This window comes from Saimiri boliviensis, chromosome 10 (genome assembly GCF_048565385.1).
Source record: "Saimiri boliviensis isolate mSaiBol1 chromosome 10, mSaiBol1.pri, whole genome shotgun sequence".
Taxonomy (NCBI): domain Eukaryota; kingdom Metazoa; phylum Chordata; class Mammalia; order Primates; family Cebidae; genus Saimiri; species Saimiri boliviensis.
Genome location: NC_133458.1, coordinates 16,610,920 through 16,638,910, shown reverse-complemented (window position 1 = coordinate 16,638,910; position 27,991 = coordinate 16,610,920). Strand labels below are relative to the sequence as shown.

Below are 27,991 nucleotides of genomic sequence, written 5' to 3'. Positions count from 1 at the left end.
GGCTGGTCTCCAACTCCTGACCTCAGGTGAATCCACCCACCTCAGCCTCCCAAAGTGTTGGGATTACTGGTGTGAGCCACCGTGCCCTACCTGCTGCTTGATTTTTAAAATGCTATATTACTGACATTTTCTCATGTCAGTACATATTCATTTCTTTTTTAAATTAATGTAGTTCTATACCTTCTAGGGTACGGATGTAGTATAACTCATGTAATAATTTTCCCATTGATGAACATGTGGATTGCTTTCTTTTTCTGTAAAAAGCTGCAACTAACATTTTTGTGCATTTGCTTCTATTTTCTGTGGTATAGATGTGAAATTCCTGAGTCAAAGGGTATTTGTATTTAACCTCTTGATAAAATTGCAAGGACTATTGCACTTTAGAAAGCACAAAATGCAGCTAAGTGGCTTCTCTTAATGACCACTGGCAGAACCATATGTTAGGAACAAGTGTGAACGATGACTAAGTCAAATCTGTGGGTCATTTGGATGAGTCTTACGGCCCACAGCTTACAGCTGTGCATTGCTTGCTGGCCAGCACAGAGCAGTGACAATCAGCCATGTGTGCATTGCTGATCACCACAAAGAAGGGCAAGTTGCCCTTGTTTATTACTTGTAAACTATGTGTTATCTCATGCAGGCTGGTACATACGTGATTACAGTCTCCCAGGAGTTAATTGTTAACCGGAGGGGTTATGCTAACTCTGTTAAGTGCTCATAATTACCTGCATGTTTTCTGTTGTGTTTATTTTAAGAATGCAGACAGCTATTAATTATTGCAACACTCGATCAGTATTTACCCTCTACTTTACTTTCTTCTCTTTACTATTTTCTCATCTTTTAGTCACAATTGATGTAGTATCAGTTATATATCTATAAGAAAATATCAGAGGTACTGAGAAAGGCTTACTATAAATGAATAAATGTAATAGTTTTTAAAAATTATTCCACCCATAATTCCCCCTAAAAATATCTGTCCTATCCAGTAGTCTGGCTTTTCATCTGCAATGACTATGTTATGTTTTGTGAAACGGGTGTATGTGTGAGGGAAAGGGGGCAGAAATAGTTATCCCAATGACTTGTATACTCAGAGATTGTTTCCAAGCCAATGGAAGTGTTTTTGAATTATTGCTGTAAATTAGCATACTAAAAATATAAGAATAGTTCTTAAAGTATAACAGGTTAAAATGTGAAAATCTTTGGGCAACACAAAGTTTATTATTAAGTGACTTTAAAACAATGGAAGGAAAGATGAAAAGATTGTTTTCAAGTAATATTATTGAGTTTCTCTTCCAAGTCCTGGGCTGCGTGCTAGGGAACACAGATGAACAAGGACATTGATGTTCTTTGTCCTTGAAGAACACATTTTTGTGGGACACAGACAAGCGAGTACGTAGTTATGATATGAAGACTATGTAATATTGACATACACTGGATATAGATGTAAAATATCAAGGGAGCAGAGAAGAAGAAATAATTAGTTTTAACTGAGGGTATCTGAACAATTTCAATGGAGATACCATCTTTGGGCTGGGCCTTGAAGGATGAGTAGGAGTTTGCCAGGTTGGTTAGACATAATGGAAGATATTTCAAGGCAAAGAGAATGATGACTTGCATGAGTGAAGGCAGAAAGGCTCTTGGATCCCTTCTAAGAACTCTGAAAGTTAATGCAAATCCTAGGCCAGTGCTTCTCACACTTTCTGTGTATTAAACCATCTGAAGCACATTAATATGCAGGTTCTGATTCAGAAGGCCTGGAGTGAGCCTGTCATTCTGCGTTTCTAACAAGCTCCCAGGGGCCTATGGACCACACTTTGAGCAGAAAGGCTGTAAACACTGTAAACTGTTGTCTGTTTCAGCCAGGCCTGCTGCTTGGCACAACCTAGAAACAAGATGGAGATCATACATTTGTCTTTTGCCATGAAAAAATTTATAGCAAGTATCTGAAGCCTCTCTTTTTGAGACTGTGATATTTCAGAAACAGATACTGCACTGTACCTGAGCCAGCCCAGGGTGTAAATAGAATGACTCATCCTGGAGGCCACTTGTCCAGATGACATGGGAGCAAGCACTACAGGAAAGGTGAGGGAAAGGTCCCGACAGGCCCGGCTAGTTCCTGTGCATCCAGGGCAATGGTGATATCCTTAGTGTGAGGGGACTGTGTGGTAGGAGGTGGGAAAGAAAGCCAGGCACATAGTATTTTCACAAGATCTGAATTGGTTGCGGTTTCTTCAGAATAGTAATAACAATTAGAAAAAAAAAAAAAAAAAAACCCCAATCGCCACTTTGAGGTTTTTTTCGATGATGCTTTCTCAGGTGTTTAAATTTTAGTGAGAAAATAGCTACATCCCTTGACTGCTTTGTTTTACATTCATAACATTGGTTTTTTTCTAAAAAAAAAAAAAAAAAAAACTTTTAAAAAATTATAGAAGTAGGCACTTGTCCTTGTCAGAACATTTGACAAAACAAAAAAAAAACAAAAAAAAAAAAACAAAAAACTTCACAACATTTTGAGGTGGTCATAGTTCAGTAGATGATTTGGACTCATTTCTTTGTTTTCCATAGGTCACCTGGTTGCCTACCCTCATTGGGGTGTTGGCAACAGTGAGAGTTTGGTACTTTGGTAAATAATTACCTGTAGTTGAAAAAGAGCTGGGGGGCCTGCCTGTTGTGCTGGAGACAAATGTGATCTCAAAATGAGGTCACTGAGGTTTTTTTTTCACTTTCATCTTCCCTGCTATTTATGCTGATTGTGAAATGGAATCAGAGTCTTCTTAAGACTAATGAAGGAGGAGGAGAGATCAGGTGATTATTTTTCACAAGAAAGCTCATTCTGGTCATGCCTTCCTTTCCCTAATGACATTTACGACCTACACAGAGAGCCTGAAGCAGACCACATGGCTAAAATTTAGCATCCAGGAATTGGGATAGGCTTACTACCTCTGTATCCCAAACCATCCCCCACGTAAAGACTGTTGCAGAGACAAGAGATTGTATTAGAAGGATAAACAATTACTAACACCAAGGACTTGCTAAGAATAAATCTATACAGATGTCTGAGCTTGTTGGAGAGAATGATAACCAGAGGCTGAAGGAGACTAGGTGATGAGGACACCACAATGCAAAGTCAATTCAAGGCATCCTTAATATATTCCCAAGCACAAGGCAAGAGCCCAGGTCATCTGGATGCCTGCATCTTGGGGCTTAGTAAATAAGCAGCTTGGAACCAGAGTTTATCTCCTTCAATTTTGCTTCCACCAGAATTCCTAAAAGAGGGATTCTCATGTTTTAGGGGCATAAGAAGAGCTTGTTGGGAATGCAGATTCCTAGGCTGCAATCCAGCCAGCTGACTCTGAGAAGCTCCTGATGATTCTCAGTAGGTGGATTAAGTCCATCCTCTGAGCATAATTGCCTTAGTGAATTCACATTAATTGACAAGGCACTTAAAAAGAAAGAAACAGGGTAGGTCTAGTGACACTAGGAAAGGAAGTCATGTTTTTACCCCTGCTGGTCTCCCACCAAGAGCTAAGGGCAAAGAAGGGAAGAGATCCAAAGCAGAGAAAACACAAAATAGACAAACTTCAATGTTTACATCAGAGGGGTATTTTTAAAAGGCTGTGTATAATCAAATTTGTGTGAGTTAATCTTTACTTTCCCTTAAATCCTAATTTAATGTATCCACTTTTGGTTTTCATGTGGTAGTGACTTTGTCACCTTTTTCTCTTCCACTTAGCCCCAGCCTCCCATCCAGAATGTAACTGCCTGTGAACCAGCTACAGAGAGCACCCAGGGCCATTTGCTTCACAGCAGTAGAGCTTCTTGTTTATCAAGAGTTCCAGCCCCTTGTTGACAGAGTGGACCTCTTATCTCTCAGGGATCACTCTTCTCTGGGTTCCTGCATCCCTGTGTGGAATCTACACTCTGCCGGAGGGCCTGGCTCTTCCGGGGTTCTGCTCCACTGTTCCCTGCTGACCTATCAATTTGTGGTTGGAGACCTAGAGTGACCCAGCTCCTACATCGCCCGTCAGACTGGTTGCCCTGGTGGGGCTGGCCGTTTATCTGGCTCTGGGATTCTCGAAAATCCTGAGAGCACCAGCCTTCTAGGAGTCTGATATGGGCCATTTTCCCTGGAAATATAAATGAACCTGATTGTTGTGGGAGCACTTACAGCTCTTGCTGGTCCTCTGGTCCTGGGTCCAACCATTCCCACTGTCCCTGCTCAAATCAGTCTCTCCTTATTTGTCCTATGGACCACCTGGTGCTCTCCTGACTTTCCTCCTTCCACCTTTTTTAGTCCCTTTTAATCCACCCTCCATTTGGCTGCCGGAGGGAGCTCTCGAAACTGCGGATTTACTGACTTCATTGCCCTGCTGTGTCCCTTTAATAGTTCCCTATTATCTGAGGGTGAAACCTAAACTTCTCAGAATGGCCCACAAGGCCCTGTCTTACCAGCCTGATCTCTCTCTCTCTCTGTAATCTTGCCCCCAATGCGATTTACGCTCTAGCTGTAGCCAACATCTTATTCTTTTAGGACTGTGCCATCTTCCAGTGCCACATCTGTGTCTCTGCTCATGTTATGTCCTCACCCTGGAATGTTCTCTCCTCCCATTTTTGTTACTCTTGCTTCCTTTTTCTTTTCTTTCTTTTTTTTTTTTAGACAAGGTCTTGCTCTATCCCTCAGGCTGGAGTGCAGCCTCGATCTCCCAGGCTCAAGTGATCCTCCTGCCTCAGCCTCTTGAATAGCTTAGATCACAGGTGTATACCACTATGCCTGGCTAATTTGTTTGTTTGTTTTGTAGAGATAGGATCACCCTATGTTGCCTAGGCTGGTCTCAAACTCTTGGACTCAGAGATACTCCTGCCTTGACCTCACAAAGTGTGGGGATTACAGACGTGTGCCACCATGCACGGCCTTATCTTTTTTTTGAGTAAGGATCTCACTTTGTTGTTGCCCATGCTGGAGTGCAGTGGTGTGATTTTGGCCCACTGCAGCTTCGACCTCCCAGGTTCAAGCAATCCTCCTTGCCTCAGCCCTGACAAGTAGTTGAAACTATAGGCATGCACCACCACATGCAGCTAATTTTTGTATTTTTTTCTAGAGACAGTGTTTCACCATGTTACCAGGCTGGTCTCAAACTCCTGAGCTCAAGCAATCCGCCTGCCTCAGCCTCCCAAAGTGCTAGGATTACAGGCATAAGCCACCGCGCCCTGCCCTCCTTTACCTCTTTAATGTTTTTTTTTTTTTTTTTTTTTTTTTTTTTTTTTTTTTTTAACACTTTAGTATGAAATGATAAGCATTCATTACAGAAAATTCAGAAAGTGTAGAAAAGGAAACCAACCACAGTCTCATCTCTCATAAGCAACAAATGTTAATATTTGGGCATAGTTCCTCCAGTATTTTTGTTCATTTGCATGTTCTTTTCATAACTGACAGCATTCTATACATGAACTCTTATATTCATTTAAAAAAGTTTTTTTTGAGACAGGGTCTCTGTTGCCCAGGCTGGAGTACAGTGGCCCAAACACAGCTCGCTGCAGCCTCAACCTCCCGGATCCTCCCACTTCAGTGTCCTGAGTAGTTGGAGCCACAGGCACACTCCACCCTGTGCAGCTAATTTTTAAACTTTTTGTGGAGACAGGGTCTCACTTTGTTTCCCAGGCTGGTCTCCAATTCATAGGCTCAAGTGATCCTCCCACCTTGGCCTCCCAAAGTGCTGGAATAACAGGCATGAGCCACCATGTTTGGCCTATGTTGTCTTAAAATAGTCTTAAATATCAACCTGGGCAATATAATAAGACCCTGTCTCTACAAAAGAGTAAAACAATAGCTGGATGTGGTGGCACACACACTTGTAGGGCCAGGTACTTGAGAGGCTGAGGTGGGAGGATTGCTTGAGCCTGGGAGGTTGAGGCTGTGGTGAGCCATGATCGCAGCACTACCCTCCAGCCAGGGTTATAGAGCAAGACCCTGTGTCAATTTTTTTTTCCTGAAACATATTTTTAAAAAAGCTTTTTATTTTTTTGAGGTGGAGTCTCACTTTATTGCCCAGGCTGGAGTGCAATGGTACGTTCTCGGCACTGCAACCTCTGCCTCCTGGGTTCAGGCGATTCTCCTGCCTCAGCCTCCTGAGTAGCTAGGACTACAGGCGTGTGCCACCATGCCCAGCTAATTTTTGTATTTCTAGTGGAGACAGGGTCTCACCATGTTGGCCAGGCTGGTCTCGAACTCCTGACCTCAGGTGATCCACCCACCTCTGCCTCTCAAAGTTTTGGATTATAGGCATGAACCACTGTGCCCAGCCAAAAAAGCTTTTTTAAACTCTAGTTTAAAAAATTTTAAAGAAAATTTTAGACTTACAGAAAAGTTGCAAAAATAGTACAGAGAATTCCTGTATATCCTTCACCCCTCTTCCCTTAATGTTAACATCTTATAACCAGAGTACAATTATCAAAACTAAGAAACTAACATTTGTGTAATACTATTAACTCAACTACAGATTTTCTGCAGATTTCATTATTTTGGTTTTTTCCCCACTAATGTTCTTTTCAGGTTCTGGAACTCAATCTGAAATCCACATTGCATTTAGTTGTCACATCTTTCTATTTGTCTCTAATTATGTGACAGTTCTTCACTCTTGAAAACTTTTGTCATTGATGATTTTGAGATATTTGAAGAATACTGGCCAGGTATTTTGTAGAATGTCCCTCAATTTGAATTTTTCTGGTGTTTTCTCGTAAGATAGAGGATCTGATTACTGGATAGAATTCAACAGAGGTAGCATTCTCAGGGCATAATACTAAGGGTGGGGTACACAAAATGTCAGTATGTCTAATTATTGATTATGGGTCTGTAGGTCCCCACAAGGTCATGTGGTGTCCCTTATGCTGTGCTGAGCTACAGGATCCAAGAAGTAAAGAGACAGGACGCTGAAGAACTGGTGAAGAGCATCTGGACTCGGGGGGCCATGCCACCTGCGAGTGGAGATCTGTGAGAGCCCCAAATGCTCAGAAGCATCTGTATTTATTAGGTACAAGCAGGGGGCAGGGTCGTAAGTGAGGTCGCCGTCTATAGGCTTAGTAATAGGGTGTACATGATCACATGAGTCACAAGCGAGGGGGCCACCCCACTATGCCACCTTGGCAGAGAGGTGGGTAGTAGGGGGCCATGCCATGCGCAGTAGTAGAGGATCGTGTACAGAAAAGTGTCCACCCCCATTAGGTCACCGAGGCAAGGAGGTGGGCTGTGTGCAACAGGTGTTGTGCGCAACACTTCTTATCTGGGGGCTGGAGACTTCAAAGGATTTTTAATAGGATACTGTAAGCCAATTCAGTGGGAGCTGACAGACTTGCGCTCTTCCCTTAAGACATTTATGGGAGGATGATTTGAGCTAGCACAGACGCAAGAAAAGACTGACAGCGTGTACAGCTGCCGTGACTGGTCACACCAGAGGGGTTCTTCTCCATTGGTTATTTCCAGGATCTCAGGCCTGAGGCCTACTTTCCACAGGAACTGGGTGCAAGGTACTACAACTCCTTTATCAGGAGGAGAGGCTCTTGCTCCAAGCCTGCCATACAGCGTATGCCCTTTTAGGCAGGGACACTAGTCTTTGGTTCTTGTCCTTCTGGTCTGGCTGTTTTCCCAGGTACTGCTTCTGTTCTGTGACTGCTCTGGGCATTCCTCCTACTACAAACTACTATATGGTTATATAGAAGGGTTCTATAAATCAGCCCTAAATGTGTCAGTACAGCTCTGACTACAATACCTATATGATTATATAGAAAGATTATATAAAACTAAGTATGCTAGACATTAAGTATTAAGAATTATTATATAAGCTAGATATACATAAGCAGTAAGTTACACTTCAGGCACTAATTCTACAAACAAATATATGATTATATATAAAGGATTATATAAAGGAAATAGCTGAGTAGTAACACTTTAAACTGAGATATTCTTCAGGCACTAATTGTGCCTGGGGTCTGGACAGTTCTCCTTCCTCGGTGCCCCTGGGCCTTGTTACCCACAACTGATGTTAACCTGGATTACTTACTTAAGGTGGTATCCGACAGCTTTTTCCACCATAAAGTTATTATTTTTCTCTTTGTAAGTAATTTTTTTTTCGGGGGAGATAATTTGAGAGCATAATATCCTGCTTCTTCTAAAACTTTTGCCCATCAATTTTAGCATCCATCAGTGGATACCGCTTGTAACTATTATTACTGTGGTATTCTAATTGTGATTTTCTATTTCCTTATACCTTACATTTTAAAATTGGAATTGTTCTGTAAGGTAAAGTTGTACCTTCTCCTCAATTTATTTATACTGTATGAACTCAAAGATTTTTATTTAACCATTGGATTTTAATCTAGTACTATCATAATGTAGTACTATGCTTAATCCAGTACTATTCTTATTTATTTTGTCTCTCAAGTTGTTTCAGCCTTGGCCATAGGGGGCTCTTTCAGGTTGGCTTTCATGAGAGATCAACAAGGATATTTCTTTTGTTGGAGAATAGTATTTAGAAAACAAGGTCTATGACTTGTATTTTGGAGTCAAAAAACATGGATATTACTAACAGCTAAGTATATATGTTGCCAGATTTTTTTTAAAGTAACTTTAAACTAAACACACTGCCACCAATTTTTCCAGTTCTACTAAATCACATTGTGAATTCAAATGAATTATCATTCATCTGTCTTTCTCTTTATTCTTCCCTCCATCCTTCTCTCTCTCCCATTCTCTCTTTTTTTATTCTTACTTTCTCTTCTAATATAATGAAAAAATGTACTTCATTTATTCTTAATCCAAGTGAGTTTAGATATTTCATTCATTCAACAAAAATTTAGTGATGCCAACTCAGTCAGGTTCTAGGCAATGCAGACGTCCTCTTTTGGTTAATATTTTCATGGAATATCTTTTTTTCTTTTCTTTTCTTTTTCTGTTCTAAGTAGAATATCTTTTTCTATTTTCTCACTTTTATTCTATTTGTATCTGCGGATCTAAAGTAAGTCTCTTGTGGGCAGCATATAGTTGGATCATTTTTTTCTTTTTTTTTAGACAGAGTCTTACTGTCACCCAGGCTGGGGTGCAATGGGATGATCTTCTCTCACTGCAACCTCCACCTCCCCAGTTCAAGCAATTCGCTTGTCTCAGCCTCCTAAGTAGCTGGGATTACAGGCACCCATCACCACACCTGGCTAATTTTTGTATTTTTAATAGAGACGGGGTTTTACCATGTTGGCCAGGCTGGTCTCAAACTCTTGACCTCAGGTGACCCACCAGCCTTGGCCTCCCAAAGTGCTGGGATTACAGGCATGAGCCACAGCACCTGGCCGGAACATGTGTTTTTTTTCTTTTAAAAGACAGGGTTTCACCATATTGGTCAGGCTGGTCTTGAAATCCCGACCTCAGGTGATCTGCCCGCCTTGGCCTCCAAAGTGCTTGGGTTACAGGCATGAGCCACCACACCCGGCCAGGATCATGTGTTTTTATCCATTCTTTTAATCTGTCTCTTGATTAGAGATTTTAATCCACTTATATTTAAATTAATTACTAATAAGGAGGGACTTCTGTTATTTTGCTATCTTTTTTACATGCCTTATGGCTTTTTAGTTCCTCATTTAAAAAAAATTTTTCACATTACTGTCCTTGTGTTTAGTTGATTTTTTTTTTTTGAGAGAAATGGATAAATTTCTTTCTCACTTCCGTGTGTGTGTGTGTGTGTGTGTGTGTGTGTGTGTGTGTGTTTGTATGTGTATATATATATATATTTTTTATGTTGCTCAGGTTGGAGTGCAGTGGCATGAACATGACACACTTCTTGGGCTCAACTGATCCTCCTGCCTTAGCCTCCTGAGTAGTTGGGACTACAGGCACAGGCACATGCCACCATGTCCAGCTAACTTTTGTATTTTTTTGTATCGACAAAATACCTGGCTCCCAAAAGGGTAAAAAGAGAAAAATGGAGAGGAAAAGAGGGCCTTTACCCTTTAGATCCCCTGAAGTCACTTCAGCTAAAGGCAGAGGGGCTTGCAAGAACAGGAGGAGGTGCAACAATGGCCACCTCTTTGTATGTACTTCTGTGTTCAGAAGCTGACCATTTGTCTGAGTAATGCCACTATAGACACGAGTGTACAAATATCTCTTTGAGACCACCAATGCCAGTGGTCTGATTTTTTAAAATCAATTTTAATCACGTAATTTTCAGCATCTCATATGGGTCTCCACATTATTCTTGCATTTTAGAATGTCTCTTGTGTCCTCTCCTATTTGGTTTTCCAAATGGGTTTTGAAAATGTGAATGATTTTATCACACTCCAAAAATGTTGATTAAAATTTTGATAAAAATTATAAAATAAATTATATAAATTAAACATAAATAATTATCTTTTTTGAAAACCAAATATTTAATGTGTTCACTAAATTGTATCAATACAATTTCATGTTAATGCCAATTGGAAGACCAAGACCAGAAAGTCAGAGGAAACAATTTTCCAAATAATAAGGAGCACTAAGGTGATCTTCCTCTTCAGCCACACTACTAGTAGCTATAAGAGTGTAAGTCAGTCAGTGTTATCCAGATTACTAAGCATTTATCCAATCATCAATTTTAAGAATTCTCTGGACAGTTTCATTTGCTAGGGTCAGAGCAATGAATGGAATCACAAAAGCTGGGCAATCAGTTCCTCCAAAATGGAAATACCACCCTTTTGATATTAATGCCTGCAATTTTTTCTTGTTAGGCATGCTGATTTCTTAGTTCTGTTACTGTAGAAATGGGATTCAAAGCCAGCATTTTCAGCTAGTGTAGTTGGATGACCTCCATAGCATCTGCAAAACATGAACACAGTACAATTCCTTACCATCAATGTTCACATTCAGTTAACTATACGGCCAATTCTATTGGAGCACCACCTTCTGCAGTAAGAGCTCTCTTCACCAAACAGCAAATAACACATAGCATATCATGAATGGAGGGCTCAGTTCTTCAGTCCTGTGACAATTTTAACTGTTTTTCCAGGACTTGCACAGTGTGTAATCTTGAGTAGTTTTTCAGAACCATTTAAACTGACTTACTTAGCTAACTCAGCAAAACCCAGCATGTCAGTGTGAATTGGTCAATATGATCAACTGGCTTGGTTCCAATTGTCTTACAAATGAATTAAACATCTTTTTCAATTTTTTTTTTTTTTTTGAGATGAAGTCTTACTGTTGACACCCAGGCTGGAATACAATGGCATGATCTCGTCTCACTGCAACCTCCACCTTCTGGGTTCAAGTGATTCTCCTGCCCCAGCCTCACGAGTAGCTGGTATTACAGGTGGCCGGCTAATTTTTTGTATTTTTAGTAGAGATGGGGTTTCACCATGTTGGTCAGCCTGGTCTCGAACTCCTGACCTCAGGTGATCTACCTGCCTTGGCCTTCCAAAGTGATGGGATTATAGGCATAAACTACCACACCCAGCCCTTCTTTTTCAATATTTTAACCACCGTAATAATTTTGTTCAGGAAATGTCATGCAAGATCACTAGGAGCATCTCTTAGTGTTCTGTATGAGAAGGACACTATATCTCATTTGTAAAAGTTTGTTATACTAAACTTAGAATATAGGCTCTCTCTCTCACATCACTCAGTCCATCTGAACATTGTCAGAAACTGCTACTTGATTTCCATATCTGGTTTGGGAGCAGATAAGCAAAACTGAATGTGCCCAATCTTAACCTTTTCAAATTGGGTTATGCCAGAATTTACCACTTTCTGGGTGAGAACAAGACCTTCCACCAACTCAGAGTCATCAATTTTTTTCCACCACCTTTCTTAACTGCAGTCATACATTGCTTAACAATGGGGTACCATCTGAGAAAGGCATTGTTAGGTGATTTTGTGATGCAAACATCATAGTGTACTTACACAAACCTGGGTGGTATAGCCTACTACACACCTAGGTTACATAGCATAGCCTATTGCTTGGAGGCTGCAAACGGGTACAGCATGTTACTGTACTGAATACTACATATCTAAACATTGAAAAGGTACAGCAAATACATGGCATGATAACCACTGTCAAATATGCAGTCTGTTGTTGATTGAAATACTGTTAGTATGGCACATGACTATATTTTAATATCTCTTAAGATTTACAGTAGTAGCTGTGGCTGAGTCACTTTCATCACTGCATTTACACTTATTGGAGAAAGCAGAACTTGAGTACCAAAAGACAACCTGTGAGTTAGTGGACTGGCTGCACTATTTAACAAAGTTTCTCTGTCATTCAGTTCCACAGGTTGAGATATGTCACTCAAAATCTCAATACACTTTTCTAAAAACTTCTGGGATGACTTGGAAGTAATGGTTGGATGAATCCCTTTCTGAAGAAGCTTGGCCCGGGAACCTATGAGAGCCAGCAATAGTGCCTACTGATGCGGTGCCATCTCTGGCTTCTATATCTTGAGCCTTAGCTCCCCCAGCATTCTGCTGCTGGATGTGAAACTTGCATTTGTTTCAGAATGGTGGCACCATCATTTGTGGTGGTACATTGCCTTTTCCACCTCCAATCTTTTTTCCCATTCTGTTTGGTCCAAGGCTTGTTTTAATAGGATCAGCAGCAGTGATTTGGCTTCGGCTGTGATGTTGCTGAACCAGACCTCCGCCAGCTTATCACGTCCCTGACAGGCACCTTTCACACAGCAGCTGGCAGCCCTGGCAGGTGCCCTGTTCCGTGGTCCAAGTAACATCTTTACTTGGGCATGGTAACTAAAACTTTCTCCATGTGTTACATCTTTGGTTTTGTTGTCGTTGTTTTTGTTTTGCTGTTAGGTTCTAAAACTTTGCTCCTTTAGAGTTAGGGAAAGACTCCAGGACGGCTATGGAATTTCACTAGGGAGTTAGGGGGCACAGGAATCTACCAGTAGGTGGACTTTGGCCACGTTACTTTAAGCCATAGTTCTCAAAGCATGATCTCCAGACCAGCATCATCAGCCACATCTGGGAACCTATTACAACTACAAATTCTTAGGCCCTGCTGGAGACCAGCTGAGTAAGAAAACTGGGAGTGGGGCTTAGCCATTTATGTTGAACAAACCCTCAAGATGATACTGATGAATACTTAAGTTTGAGAAATAACGTGTTAAACCATATGTCTTAACTTTGGCTGCACAGTAGAGCCACCTAAGGAGCTTTTCTCTGTCCACTCCTATTACGATTGGTCTGGAGTGGGACAAGTGACAGGGATCCTGATTCTAATGCATAATCAGAGTTGAGAACCACAGCTCTGAACTTGTGTATAAAATGGGGGGAAATAATACTTAGGGCTGTTGTAGGGATTGATATAACTTACAGTAAGAGTGAAGCAGGCCAGGTGGCTCATGCCTATAATCCCAGCACTTTGGGAGGCTGAGGTGGGTGGATCACTTGAGGCCAGGAGTTTGAGACCAGCCTGGCCAACATGGCAAAACCCCATCTACTAAAAATAAAAACTACCTGGATGTGGTGGCAAGCGCTTGTAGTCCCAGCTACTTGGGAGGCTGAAGCAGGAAAATCACTTGAACCCAGGAGGCAGGGGTTGCAATGAACTGAGATTGTGCCACTGCACTCCAGCCTGGCAACAGATCCAGACGCTGTCTCAAAAAAAAAAAAAAAAAAAAAAAAGTGAAGCAGGGTGTCTAGCAAATGGTGAAGCACTTGACAAATGATACTGATATAATGATACTCAAGAGATTAGAACTACATCACCAGGTCATGAAGACACTGGGACTTCGATGGCTAACTGGGACTTTGACGGCTAGACATTTATAGCTGTGTAATCTTGGCCTCGGTCTCCTCATCTGCAAAATGGGGATACTTATCATATCGGGGGGCCAAATAAGATATAGCCTACAAAGCACAATGTATTAAACACTCCAGAAATGCTGGCCTTATCTGCATTTATTGCTTTCCTGCTTGGGAAGTCATTCCTGATGATGCAAACATTGACCTCTTTTATCTCTAACTCCCTTATTAAATATTAACTTGTTACTAGTTCAGTACTTAACCCACTGGCCATTTCTCAGATATTTTCAAACTGGAGCTCTTTTTAGATTTATCTGTATCCTAAAACTTTCAATTTCTGTTTAGATTAGTTTTTATTTTAAACTCAAAGGGCCAATCAATAGTTGTGTGGCTCTATCAGGAAAATGATTCTGCATTGAGCACTGATTTAGATTGTCTTACTGAGACAGTGCTAGGTGGAGCTCAGTCTTCTGCATCAGAGACACAAAGTTCTCCATAAACGAATCCATCCTTTCAGAAAACACACATTTCCTTAAGTAGAATGAAAAAGGTCTTAGAAGCTACATTGGTTTAACTCTAGTCTCTACTTTAATGTGAACTTGTAATATTGCCTTGTCTCCAATAAAGTTACAAAATTGCATCTGGGTAGTTTTATAACCCTTCTCTCCATTTTGCTGCCTTTATGGCATTTAAAAAACATTTCACTGTTTTATGTTCAGCATAAATGTTTTACTGTTTTCCCAGTTATCTTAATATCCAGGGCTGGACAGTCTCTCTGTTTTATCTAAGTCTTCTTGAATGTAATATTGTTTGTTTTGCTGATTCTTTTTTTTTTTTTTTTTTTTAAAGAAATGCTTTCTTCTGAGCTTTTCTTGAGTACTTAAGAAAAGCCATGAAGACACGGTTGGCAGGATAACAGATGTTCCCCCCTATTTATTGCTCCTGAGGTTTGTTCCCTGCTCTAAATCTCTAAAATTAGGCACACAGGAGTTTGGGAGAAATGTGTGATAAAAGAGAGACAGGATGAAGCAGGCGGAATTTCAAATTTTGATTTATTCTTTCTTGGAAGATGATTTACAAATACAAGCATTATAAATATATGCCTTATGTTTGTCTTGAAACACACACATATATGGTGCTTAAAAAAATAAACTTCTGGAGCCCCAAATTACATAAATAATAAGATGTTACCTCTCATCTACCTCCTCTTCCTGAACCTATCATGCTGCTTGTAACTGTGGGGAACTTTATATTTTTAGCAGCTATGTGTCAACGCTGCTACAAAAATCGTGCTAGTAAGATACAGCGGTACTACTAGTCACACAGTACACTATATGTAAAAGTTTTTAACTTTTTTTTTTTTTAAGTTGGGGTTTCACCATATTGGCCAGGCTGGTCTTGAACTCCTGACCTCAAGTGATCCACCCACCTTAGCCTCCCAAAGTGTTAGGATTACAGGCGTGAGCCACCGCTCCCAGAGAAGTTTTTAGCTTTTTGTAATTTACAGAGTCCTCTTCACAAATATCTTATTTCATTAATCCAATCAAGTATTATGATTTTAAAGAGAAGGAAAGAGGTTCAAAGAAGGTGACTGAATTAAGGTCACATAACCAGTAGGTACACTATGTCACAAACCTATACTTTTGAATCTAAAACCCAGTCTTTTTACTATGTTATGCTGAGATTGAAGGCAAAATGGCCTATGCACACGAATCGCCAAACATCAGAAAGCACCAACAGTTTAGGTTTTGACCAGAGAAATCCAATTAAACAAACTAGCTAGTCTAAATTTGGAGTTAAAAGATTTTTTCTGAATACACTTAGTCTTCATCTTAACCCTTGATCACTGGTGTCCTAAAATTTGACTTCCCTGCTGTCAAGAGTTAACTTTTCCTTATCTTCTATTAATATGTCCTAGCTGGTCCATCGTAGTTCTGGACAGGCTGTTTTGAGTCACACAGCTTGCTCTATCAGTTGAAGGTATAGCTTATGTACAAATATATTTTAGCTTTCATTTCCGATTTTCAGCCTGGAGCAGTGGCACACTGATCTACTGCTGCATTATCTACAAACTTCCCTGTCAACCATTGCTAAGGCTCACTGCGGGATCAGGGTCTGAGATCTCACTGACGCTCTTCCATTGGCAAACCAATACATCAATTCTTTACTTGTTTTCTGACTCAAGTCTGCTGTTAGAATGTAATGCAGTTATGCTCTTTAAATTATCTGCGAATTCTCTTAAGTTCCTCTTACATTCAGATCTTTTCCAAAAGCTGGAGTTCACATAATTCAAACATCTACTTAGCTACACTGGGGTCAGGCTCAGAGCTTGTTTCTCAGTCCAACATCCTGGGGTAATCATCCACCTACACCTGGCTCAGCTGCATTGGCCAAGAATAACAGTGCATCTGCACTTTTCTAAGCACATTTCTGAGATCTTGCCAAGATTTTGTAACACACACATGCTCATTCACACAATCTTAGGGACTAAGTCTATTTGTCTCTGTATCCTCTAAACCTATTATGTGTCAGGCACATAGCAAGTGCTCAGTAAAAAGTTCTAAATGAATGAATTCTCAAGCCTTCTGCTGGAATTCACTTCTTTTTAAATTTAATTTTTTTTAGACACCATCAAGCTGTTAGGAATTCACTTCTATCAGATACAAACCACCCAATTTTAGTTTAGTTCTTTTTTTTAAAAAAACAGGCTATAAAATAGGCCCTAGGCATACTATCTGGATTAGGTATCTTTGAAAGTAACATTCATTTAAACATATGTACTGGAATTCTTTCTACTTCAGAAATCATACATACTATACATACTCCTGCCTATGCACTTTGTTCTCTTTACCTGAGAAGTAGAAACGGGTTAAAAGTACTTCAGTGCAATAACATGCATATAGTTGACACTACTGTACACTTAAATGTGATTAAGATCACTAATTTTATGTTGTTACCACAATAAAAGAGGTTATTAAAAAATTTACTGGACATGCTAAAGAATTAGAACAACTCTTGGAAAAAAAAATCAGAGAAGGCCTCACAATTTCTTTGGAAACTCATTGCTGGAATACAATAAAACCAGCAGTGAGCTACTCAAATCTACTCAACAGTCATCTCTCAGAAAAATAACTTCTGGTTATGTTCAAGCTTTGTCACAGATTTTGCAAAGCCCTTCATGATCCGGCCTCTATTTTCTTATGGCCAACCATGAACAAGTCGGTGTTCTTTTATTTTTAAATGGAGTCTTGCTCTGTCACTGAGGCTGGAGTGCAGTGGTGTGATCTCAGCTCACTGCAGCCTCCACCTCCCGGGTTCAAGTGATTCTCCTGCCTCAGCCTCCTGAGTAGCTGGGATTACAGGCATGTGCCACCATGCCCGGCTAATTTTTGTATTTTTAGTAGAGATGGGGTTTCACCATGTTGGTTAGACTGGTCTCCAACTCCTGACCTCGTGATCCACCTGCCTTGGCCTCCCAAAGTGCTGGGAGTACAAGTGTGAGCCACTGCACCCAGCCAACAAGTCAGTATTCTTTGAACAGACAATTTCTTCATATCTTAGGGCTATGGAAATGGTACTCTCTGCCTCAAACACCTTCCTCACCATTTTCCTTTTGGCTACCTCTTATTTATACTTCAGCTTAAATATCATTTCTTTAGGGAAGCTTTCTTTAAATTCCCTAATGTGGTTTGGGCTTCTGGCTATCTTTCTCTGCATCCATCCATCCATCCATCCATCCATCCATCCATCCATCCATCCATGCATGCATGCTCTTACGGAGCCTGACTTTTTCCTTTGTAGCATGTAATACAATTATATGTAATTATGTAGTACACACAATTGTATGTAATTAATTCCCTCCCGTAAGACTGAAACTTATACGAGGTAGGGAGTATTTCTCTTGCTAACCACTTGTATTACCACGGCCCCAGTATCTTGTATAGAGCAGGTATACAATACTTCCTTTTAAAAGATATTTACCCTACAAATTCATCTTAATAGATTTCTCAAAGGAGTAGGTGAAGAGGCACAGAAAGTTTGTGAGCTTGGTGGTGGAGACAGTGGCTGACGGGCCGAGATGGAAGACGTTAGGGCTGTGTGAGGAAGCAAGAAGGGAGAACCGAGGACACCACAGGATGCTCACTCAGCAAAGGTCCCCTCCATTCCCCACCATCCCACCCCACCCCAAACAAATCATCAAACAATAACTTATTTATTCATTTCATTAGAGAACTAGGTAAACGTCACATTACGTGGCCAAGGCCAAAATAATTTTGCACAGTTAGAACGTGTTCAAGAAACCAGCCACAATTTAACTGGATTAGAAGAATATGACTGTGTTCCTCCAAATAACCTTCATTTAGGAAGATGACATTCCTCCAATATGTGGAAAGACAATAAACGCACTTTCTTCTCTCTGTCACTGAGGAAGAAATTCTCCCTCTTGAGGGACCAATATTATTTCTTTTTTGCTGCTCTTTTTCCTTCTCCTTTCTTTGGTTTCCCCTTTCCACGAAGTTTCTTTAGTCGTTTTTGCTCATTCATAAAATCCTGATGCTCATCTCTGAATGAAGAAGGAAAACATAATTAACCAGTTGTTTTTACAAGAGTAGAAAAGTATAGCGCCGGGCGCGGTGGCTCAAGCCTGTAATCCCAGCACTTTGGGAGGCCGGGGCAGGTGGATCATGAGGTCAAGAGATTGAGACCATCCTGGTCAACCTGGTGAAACCCCATCTCTACTAAAAATACAAAAAATTAGCTGGGCATGGTGGCTCGTGCCTGTAATCCCAGCTACTCAGGAGGCTGAGGCAGGAGAATTGCTTGAACCCAGGAGGCGGAGGTTGCGGTGAGCCGAGATCGCGCCATTGCACTCCAGCCTGGGTAACAAGAGCGAAACTCCGTCTCAAAAAAAAAAAAAAAAAAAAAAAAGAAAAGTATACCAGTCTAGCACTGCTCTCTTAGGTCATTCTGGTTATCAATCTTTGACTTTTATAAGATGTCCACATGCTCAGCTTGGTGAACAAAAAGTACAGGGGGTCCCTAACATGCAGATGCGGTGTATTCCAAAAGTTCACTTATTAGTATGTTTCCCCTCACAGAAACAGTGCCACAAGCTGCAATGAAATTCTCAGGCCAGCTCATGTAAACCTACATAACAATGACACAACACTAATGATTACTCCCAATTTCCCTGCAGCACTAAGACTAAACACAGAGAGGAGAAAAACTGGGTATCAGCTTCAATAGCTACACAGAGACCCTTACTGCCCTAGGAACTAGTATCTACTAAGAATGGGGTGAGGTCCAGAGGAAGCTTAGCCTGGCCAACATGGTGAAACCTTAATGGCAGTGGGTGGCTCACACAAAAAGGCTGCTGGGGAAAGGCTCAGGCAGAAGGAAGCCAAATCAAAAGATACTAAAGGAATCAAGGCACCCAGGACTATGTAAGTATGTGGATGGTGTAGAAGTTGAAGACTGCTCATGCTGTAAAAGAAGTCTACATCTTAAGCCCAGATACCTAAAGAATGGTACGGTGTTTAAACATGTAAACTCTGGAACGTGAACCTGGGTTCAAATCACAGCTCCACCATTTACTAGCTCTGTCACCTTGAAAAAGTGACCTTACCTCCCTGCACCTTAATTTCCTCACCTGTAAAGTATGGATAATAAGAGTGCATGAATCAAATCTAAGAGCGGGGTTTGCTGAGCTTAATTTCTAACTCTCTAGGCTATCCATGAACATCATGGACAGTACACAACTCTTTGGGGTTAGTGGTGAGTATCCCCAAACAATTCTCAACAGTGCAGCTGGAGTAATTCTTCCAAAATGTCAGATCATGCCACTCCTGTTCATAGCCCTGGAAATGGTTCCCCATTTCACCCAGAGCAAAAGCCATCATCCTTACTATGGCCTCACAGACCCTTGCAATCTGTCTCCAGTCCCACACCCTCCCAGTAGCCTGCACTCCTTCTGGAACGGAACACTCCCACCTTAAGGCCTTTGCTGTGCTCCTGCCCCTCTGCCTTGCCAGCTCTTCCCCAAGTCCTACTCGGCTCACTCGCCACCTTCAAGCCTCTGCTTAAACCTCAACTCCCCAACAAGGCTGATACTGACTGCCCTGTTTCATCTTGTAACTCGGCCTCTCCCCACCCACTGCAGGCCCTGTCAGCACTCTGGATCCTGTTCAGCTGGCTCTACTATTATTTTCCATAGTACGTTCAACTTTGTAACAGATCATATAATATACTTATTATTATTATTTTTCCTTCCCTTCTTCTCCCCCTCCCTCATTCTCATCAGCCGTTGGACAGAAAGATAGCTTTCTGGCGACTCTGTCTCTGTTGATGATGATATAAGCAAGGCACCTGGTTAACTGAATGAATCAATTGTTTCTGAGAACTGGTACTTCCCTCCCTCTTGTGCAGGTCTCTGAATAGTATTTTTTTTATTGGAGACTGTCTAGTTTCATCCTGCCTGATACCATAGGAGGTCTAGCATCTTAGAGGTGCCATTTACTATATCTAATGAGTACATGAAAATAATTCTGCTTTTCTATGGATAAAGTAGTTTTTCCCTGTCTCCAAAGATAGCTAAGTCTTTATTTTTTCAAACAAACAGAGAGCAGCAGCAAACAGATAAATTAAAATAACTGAATCTGATTTTTTCATGGGTTATAATCTTCTATTCAGGATATCTGTCTCACAATATTTTATTTTGAGTTATAATAAAATTAGTTGTTATTTTCTAAGCCTGGAGTTAGTCCCAAAGCAATTCCAAACATTCAAAACATATCATAGATATAGATGATAACCTCTAATAATACGTTAGCCAAGCAAATCTATTTTGTTCACTGCTATTCCCCTAGTGCCATCTTAAGTGCCTGCACATGGAAGGTACTTAAAAAACATCCATTGGATAGTGAATGTACCAATCTTTAGCTATCTGGAATGAATGTCATTCTGCACTATTAATTTTATTGTATTAGAATAAGCGGTTCCAAATAATTTTTGTATTGTTACCCAAAACAAGTCCAATTACAACTTGTTACATTTTTAATAAGATGGTAGGTATTTTAACTTTATACAATTATGTACTATTTGAATTCTTTGTAATGAAAATAAAAAAATAATATTTTTTCTTTTTTTTTTTGAGACAGAGTCTCTCTCTGTTGCCCAGGCTGGAGTGCAGTGGTGTGATCTCGGCTCACTGCAATCTCTGCCTCCTGAGTTCAAGTGATTCTCCTGCCTCAGCCTCCCAAGTGGCTAGGATTACAGGCATGCACCATCAAGGCTAGCTAATTTTTGTATTTTCAGTATGACAGTGTTTCACCATGTTGGCCAGGATGGTCTTAAATTCCTGATCTCAAGTGGTCAGCTGCCTTGGCCTCCCAAAGTGCTGGGATTACATGTGTGAGCCATCACACCTGGCCAAAAAAATAATTTAATGAAAATGATTACATAGGTATTTGATTTTTTTTTTTTTTTTTTTGAGACAGAGTCTTGCTTTGTTGCCCAGGTTGGAGTATAGTAGGATGATCTCAGCTCACTGCAACCTCCCTCTCCTGGGTTCAAGTAATTCTCCTGATTCAGCCTCCCAAGTAGCTGGAATTACAGGCGCATGCCACCATGCCCAGATAGTTTTTTGTATTTTTAGTAGAGACAGGGTTTCAACATGTTGACCAGGCTGGTCTCAAACTCCTGACCTCATGTGATCTGCCTGCCTTGGCCTCCCAAAGTGCTGGGATTACAGGCATGAGTCACCGTGCCTGGCCTGATCTTTTTTCTTTCTAGAGAGGCATACAGTCCTAAGCACCTACTTCCTAGTACCAACACATGGTATTAAGAGCCTGTGTGATTTACATATTATCCTTAAAGGCAAACTACAGCTTATCAAGACCAAGTTAATATATCAAAAAGTATACAAAAGAAAAATGCCAGAAAAGAGTAGGAAGAAATAAGAATGTCAACAAAAATGCCACCAGAAGAGAAAAAAGGCTCCACATACCAGTTACGAAGCAGATCAGGTGTGGGTCAGAAACACTCTGTTCATCTGATAACAAGAGCCCACTGCCCTGGAAGCCTTGGTGTTTCTGGGGCTTTTACTGCATCTCCCCTGCCCCCTCAACCGCCAAGACAGAATCTGGCTCTGTCGCCAGCTGGAGCGCAGTGATGCGATCTTCACTCACTGCAACCTCTGCCTCTCAGGTTCAAGTGATTCTTCTGCCTCAGCCTCCTGAGTAGCTGGGACTACAGGTGTGCATCACCACGTCCAGCTAATTTTTGTAGTTTTAGTAGAGAGGGGGTTTCACCATGTTGGTCAGGCTGGTCTCCATCTCTTGACCTCATGATTCACCCACATCGGCCTCCCAAAGTGCTGGGATTACAGCCATCGCACCCGGCCTCTCTACATCCTTTTTAGAGTGCTCTTAGATTAACGATTGTTAAACAGCTCTCTACAGCTCAGTATCTATTCAACATTAGTCATGTTGTAGACATAATTAAAATATGTCTTCCAACAAGCATGGCTTTCCTTTTTTTTTTTGGTCTCTCCGTTATGGGTATTTTGAAAGAAGCCTTTCTCCTGCAAACTGTACGTTTTGAGCTACCTGGGCTCTAGTATAAGAAAGGCTAATTTTTTTTTTTCCTTTTCTGATCTATTTAAAAAAAAAAGCCTCTCATATATCCCTCTTTGTGTTTGTCATCACCTGTAGAGTCCCAGAAGTCGGAGTGTCCGCATGAGTCCAGAGTAAGTGTGGTGATCTGGATACCAGTCATAAGTCTCCTTCTTCTTGGCCAAGGGCAGTTCACTGAACAGTTTCACCACTTTCATAGACTTGGAATCAGTAGGCCTGGCAACTTCACCAAATAGCCGAGCACTGAGACGAGACATGCGCAAGGCATATTCTGAAAGGGGGGACATTTCTTGAGTGGCAAGGAGTTAGAGTTCCTATAGAAAATGAGAAGAAAGATACAGGTTACGGTCAGAAATGCCAAGATTATCTAATAAATACTTTAGAAAATGAAAACACAGCAAACCACTCAGGGATGAGTGCAGTGTTAGCAGGATATGCCTTAGAGTGGAGAACAGCCACAGTTCAAATGGCTATTTCCTTCCCATGCTTGACATCTGCGATTTTTGCATTCTGTTTATATGCTGTTACTTCCTTGCTGTACTGCCTCTTTCACAACCAACTATTTTGTAATTCACCAGGTTAACCGACTGACTGTTTACGTATTTGTAGGCTGGGGATGAAGAAGACAGGGAAACAAGTTATCCTAGTCCAGCATTATTATACCTTCAGAAAACACCCACCTAGGCAATCTGCAGCATTAATATGCTGACTGCTTGCCATCAAAAGGTGTAATCATGGCAGAGACATAATTATGCTGTTGTTTTTACTACAGTCCTTTGAACACTGTTCTCCTCAAGTGCTCCAGATGGCTCTGAGAACTGCTAATGAGTTATGAGGTCATTCGGCTTCTAGGTTACTGAAGTAAAGTCTGCCTAGAGACTGAGAGCCATTTGGGAAAAACAAATAGACAGTAGCCCTATAGAAATAAATCCAATAGCTCAAAAGATTCACTTTCTTAAAAACAGAAGGCATGTATGAATTGTGAGGTTGCTTCCATCTTATATATTCTGCTTTAATGCAAACTAGCTAACTTTTTATCAGCTGAAAACAGTAGCTTTTTCTTCAGAGGCACACAACACTGAAACAGGTATATGAATGATATCCGTGATATGCACAAATTACAGCTAATAGATATAAAAAAGTATACAGGGAATACATAAAAATCAAGAAAGCTGCTGGTGGAATAAATATCTCAACTCAGTTTAAACCAGATGTAGGGGTTATTGTTGGCAGAATATGCCAATTTATGAGAAATTTTAGTAGTGAGATGACAATCTTTGCTGACTCAAAGGCTATCCTGGGAAACAGTTCAGCTGAGATGAAAAGGTGCTGATATTCAAGCAGGAAAAAGGCATAAACCTTGAAAAACCAATTGGAGGAGTACCAAAAAACCCTCCTACTTAAAAACGGTGCCAAGCAAATTTCAAAATAGTTCTTGCAAGTAAACAAACCTTGTTTAAATCAAGGAAGTTTTAATGCCTATTTCAAGATCCATTAACAGAGGAGGCTGGGCATGGTGTAGCTCATGCCTATAATCCTAGTACTTTGAGAGGCTGAGGTGGGAGGATTGCTTGAGGCCAGGCCTTCAAGACCAGCCCAGGCATCATGGTGAAACCTTGTTTCTACAGAAAAAAAAATTAAAGAAAAGAAAATTAGTCTGGTATGGTGGTGCACAACTGTAGTCCCAGTTACTTGTAGATGCTGAGGTGGGAGCATTGTTTGAGGCCAGGAATTTGAGGGTTACACTGAGATATGACTGCACTATTGTACTCTATAGCCTGAGTGACAGAGCAAGATTGTGTCTCAAAAAAAAAAAAAAAAAAAAAAAAAAAAAGGCAGAGGCTAATCTCAAATTGTCAACCTCAAAACCATTCAGAACACCAGCTAAGCAATCTTGGGTCAATAGTGCCACCTGAAGGCTGGAAATGGTAGAACTGTCTGATCCAAGGTCCACTCCCCAGCATCTCATGACCTACAAGCCTGTTCTTTCTTTTCCATTCAGCATTCTCAGTTCCCTGATTCACTTCTTTCCCAATTCTGGTTCGGGGTGGGGTTGTTAGGTCTAGGGTTATATTCGCAAGGTGAAAAGTCATTTAACAGTTTAATGTGTAAACAAATAAGTGCCATAAACCTCTAAAAAGCCTTGCAAATGTCAGGAAGTCACCAAGTTTCTTTGCATGCTTTTTCTCTTCCTTTGCCCTTTAAAGTTATCTTTTTCAAAACACTAGATTAAAAAACAACAGTTTCTTCATCAACTTGCTTTGTTTTGCTTAATTACCATTGTGGCATCAGAATACATTTCTGTTGTAATCGCATGGTATTTCCACAGTTAGTTATTTGTGAGCTGGTCTGGGAACTATCATTTTGTGACAGTGTTTTCAGGAAAATATGTTCTGAATTCCAAGTCACTTTATTTGTAAATAAAGGGGCAACAAGGGGTCCTGAGGTCTAGGTTTGACTACTGGCTCTGTCACTTAATCCTTGGGTTGTTGTGAACAGTTACTCATCCCCTCTAAATCTGAGTTTCCTTTTCTGAAAACAAAGCTTGCAGGACTCCTGTGAGAATAAGTAACAGTGGCACTCAGTAAATGGTAACTTACAAAAAAGAAAGAACCTAGAACTGTAAGTCCGGTGTTCATATGTTCTACACAGACACATTTGTTTATTCCTTGTTCTTAATCACATTGAAAAGAGAGAGACAGAGACAGACATACTCCAGATAGTAAAACTTAGTGCCTCCCTGGAATGATGACCTCACTTACAAAGGTAGCCAGGAGGAGGAGGGAACTCAGTAGGGCAGTAGTCACTGAAGCCATCACAGAATGCTATTATCTCCATGCCCATTTCGGAATGTGGCAAATTACTGGGATACATAACTTGTAAGTAAAAAGGTCACATTAGAATCTGCTGGAACATGGTTGCATCATAAAATCTAAGTCCTAAAATTTTATGTTGGAGAAAGGGGAAAACCTGAATCCCTTACTGGAAACAAAGGCCCACTTGCTAAACAAGAGGAAACTGAAAGTGGTTTTAACGATTAGCAGTGACATTGCTTTGTCGTTTCCTTCCACAGTGAACGGACACATGTCTCTCATGAAGAATGACAAGGGAACTTTATTTGCATGTCAATTACATTTGATTCACATGAAACCATTCTCAGAGAGTACAAAACAAGTCATTTTAAGTGTTACCTTTTTAAAAATGTGAACCAAAGAAAACTGTAATATCATGAAGAAAAGTTAACTGGAGCTGAAAATGCTAAGCAAAACCAAATTACTCAAATGTGCTGAGAAAAATAAGCCCACGAGAAGAAAATTCCCATATTTTTACTTTGGCATAAAAGGGCAAACTTCTTTGATCTTTTCGATAGGTCTGATGCATTGAAAAGATCAAGTTTATTTCACTAAGTAGCTTTGTATTAGGTTTGCCTTTTCTCTTTGAAAGGTAAAGATGAAGTGCAAGAGTTCTTAATATGGGTGTGCTTCAGCGTTTTGAAAACTGGAAGTGTAAATCCGTACGCTGATATGTGTATGTATGTGTGTGTGTGTGTGTGTGTGTGTGTGTAAATTGTTCTGAGAGAGCTTTCTCCATTTTCTCAAAAACCATTGGTTAGCAGAACGCACCACCTGCAGAAGAAAAAAGCTGGTAGGAGTCTCGCTTCTGCCTTTTAATGGCCACGACGTTTTTGTAATGGTGCTTATCCTCTGCCAGGTTCTCTCATCGACTACACGACAGTCATACTACCTGTGCTGTGAGGCTAACATGCAAAACTCACGGCACAGTGCCTACCCTAATAATCATTAGGAACCAAGGAACTCACATACAGTGTACACATGTTGTCATAGAAACAGTCTAAACATAAAAACAATCTAAACAGAATGCTTAAAAAGCCCGGTACCGATTATTTTACGGGGTCATAGAGGCATCAACGGCATTGAAAACGTATTAGCTGCATTCAGTTCAGCAAGAACAATCATCACCTCCCTCCACCTGACTCGACCATGCCTGGCTGTGATGTGAACTGTAGTACTGTCAAGTAAACCGACATTTGACTTGGGAGCGCATTTCGCAAATATTTTTCTTAAATATCACCTTGCTGTCTTGTTCTTAAGGTGGTCACAAAATTAATCTGCAGCCCACCACCCAAAGCTACAGTGCAGAAGGCCGTGTGGTGAGCAGAGAAACTGAGCCTTCTACTGTTAAGCAATCTGGAAGAGTGTAACTGCGCCGGAGAGGAAACTGCGGTAGCAGTAACGCGGGTGTCCTTCGTTTAACAAATCCCCCAAACGAAGCAGGAAAAGGCCAAGTTATTTGTGTGAGGTACGTGAACCGCCCGAGCTGGTCACTAATGAAATGGATTCCTCCTATTCCTGGCGACTCTACAAGGCTGGAGACTCCCGTAGATATCTATTGCCATCGCCCCTCACTGCAGACCCCCAAAATCACCCACAGCCTTACCTGGACCTGACCTTCCTCACCCATGCGTCCTCGTCCCGGAAGACCCGCCCCCTATCCGGGTCCCAGCTGGCGCGGGCTGCTACTACGGGGAGCAGTAGAGAAACGGAAGCTTGGCGGCCAGAGCAGAGCCCTAGTGAACGACCCAGAGTTACTATCGCCCCCTCTCGTGGCGGCCGAGGTGGACTTGGCGCCTGCGCAGTGAGGCTAGCGCCGCCGCCTGTGCGGTGGACCCCGGGAGGTGGTGGGCCGAGGAGTGTCAGGGAGGACTGTCTCTCTCGGAAGGGCTTGCAGGGTTCAGTAGTAGATTTTGTTGGGAATGGCTCCAGACCTGCCCCTAAAAGCTCGGAAGCAACGGCGATGCGTATGCTCTGTGGTCTTTCTGACCAACCTCCGGCGCCATTCCCCTCCCCTTTCATCTATCTGCTTATCCTCTAATAGTTAAATAGGATCACTTGGCGTAAGCCTTCCTTATTACCCCTACGCTGGGTTAGGGGCACTTTTCCCCAGTGGCCCAGGAGCTTCTTCAGGGAGTAGGGATGGAACATTTGCCTCCTCGGATGTTATCTAGACATCGCTGGGCAGATTGTAGAAAACACTGTATGTCAGTCCATATTAAATGTTTTCAAGCAAGCCACGTCCCATAGGCATTGTATGCAGGACATACTCAATGTTTGATAGTTTGGCCGAGGAAACAGTACTCGTTTTCTGAGCATCGTTCAAGGTATTTCATAAATATTCCAAAATATACCTACCTACAGGGTATTGTATTTACACCCTCTTTCCTCCTACAGAATTTACTTTTAAGTTAGAATTTGACGTCTAATCAATCTATGCTATAGAATTTGCTTTTATCAAGTTTTGACATGTTATTTATCTATATGATTTAGTAAAAAACCTTATAAAGTTGGGTCTAGTGACTACATTTACGTTTACAAAGGGGTAATGAGTATTCTATGCATGGCTACAGTTCGAAAAGGAAGTCCTAAGGAACGAAAACTCCTGGGAGAAATTTCATCTTGTCTTTTGTACTAGTTTCTGTGGAGTTGGCTTGTTTTTATCTATGGCCACTGAATCATATAAACAAGAAGACTTCCTTTGCGTGTAAGTTGCTGCTTTAAAGCCAAATTTT

General features: G+C 41.1%; 1 protein-coding gene across 1 annotated transcript; it reads right to left on the bottom strand.

The window, feature by feature from the left end:
• Positions 1-14,806: 14,806 nt before the first annotated feature.
• Positions 14,807-26,967, bottom strand: MRPS33 (mitochondrial ribosomal protein S33). Its single transcript, XM_003929766.3, has 3 exons — positions 26,863-26,967; positions 22,477-22,718; positions 14,807-18,335 (listed from the first exon to the last, which is right to left on the bottom strand). Exons 2-3 carry the CDS (start codon positions 22,689-22,691, stop codon positions 18,230-18,232), a joined length of 321 nt encoding a protein of 106 aa, XP_003929815.1. The 5' UTR covers positions 22,692-22,718; positions 26,863-26,967; the 3' UTR covers positions 14,807-18,229.
• Positions 26,968-27,991: the final 1,024 nt, after the last annotated feature.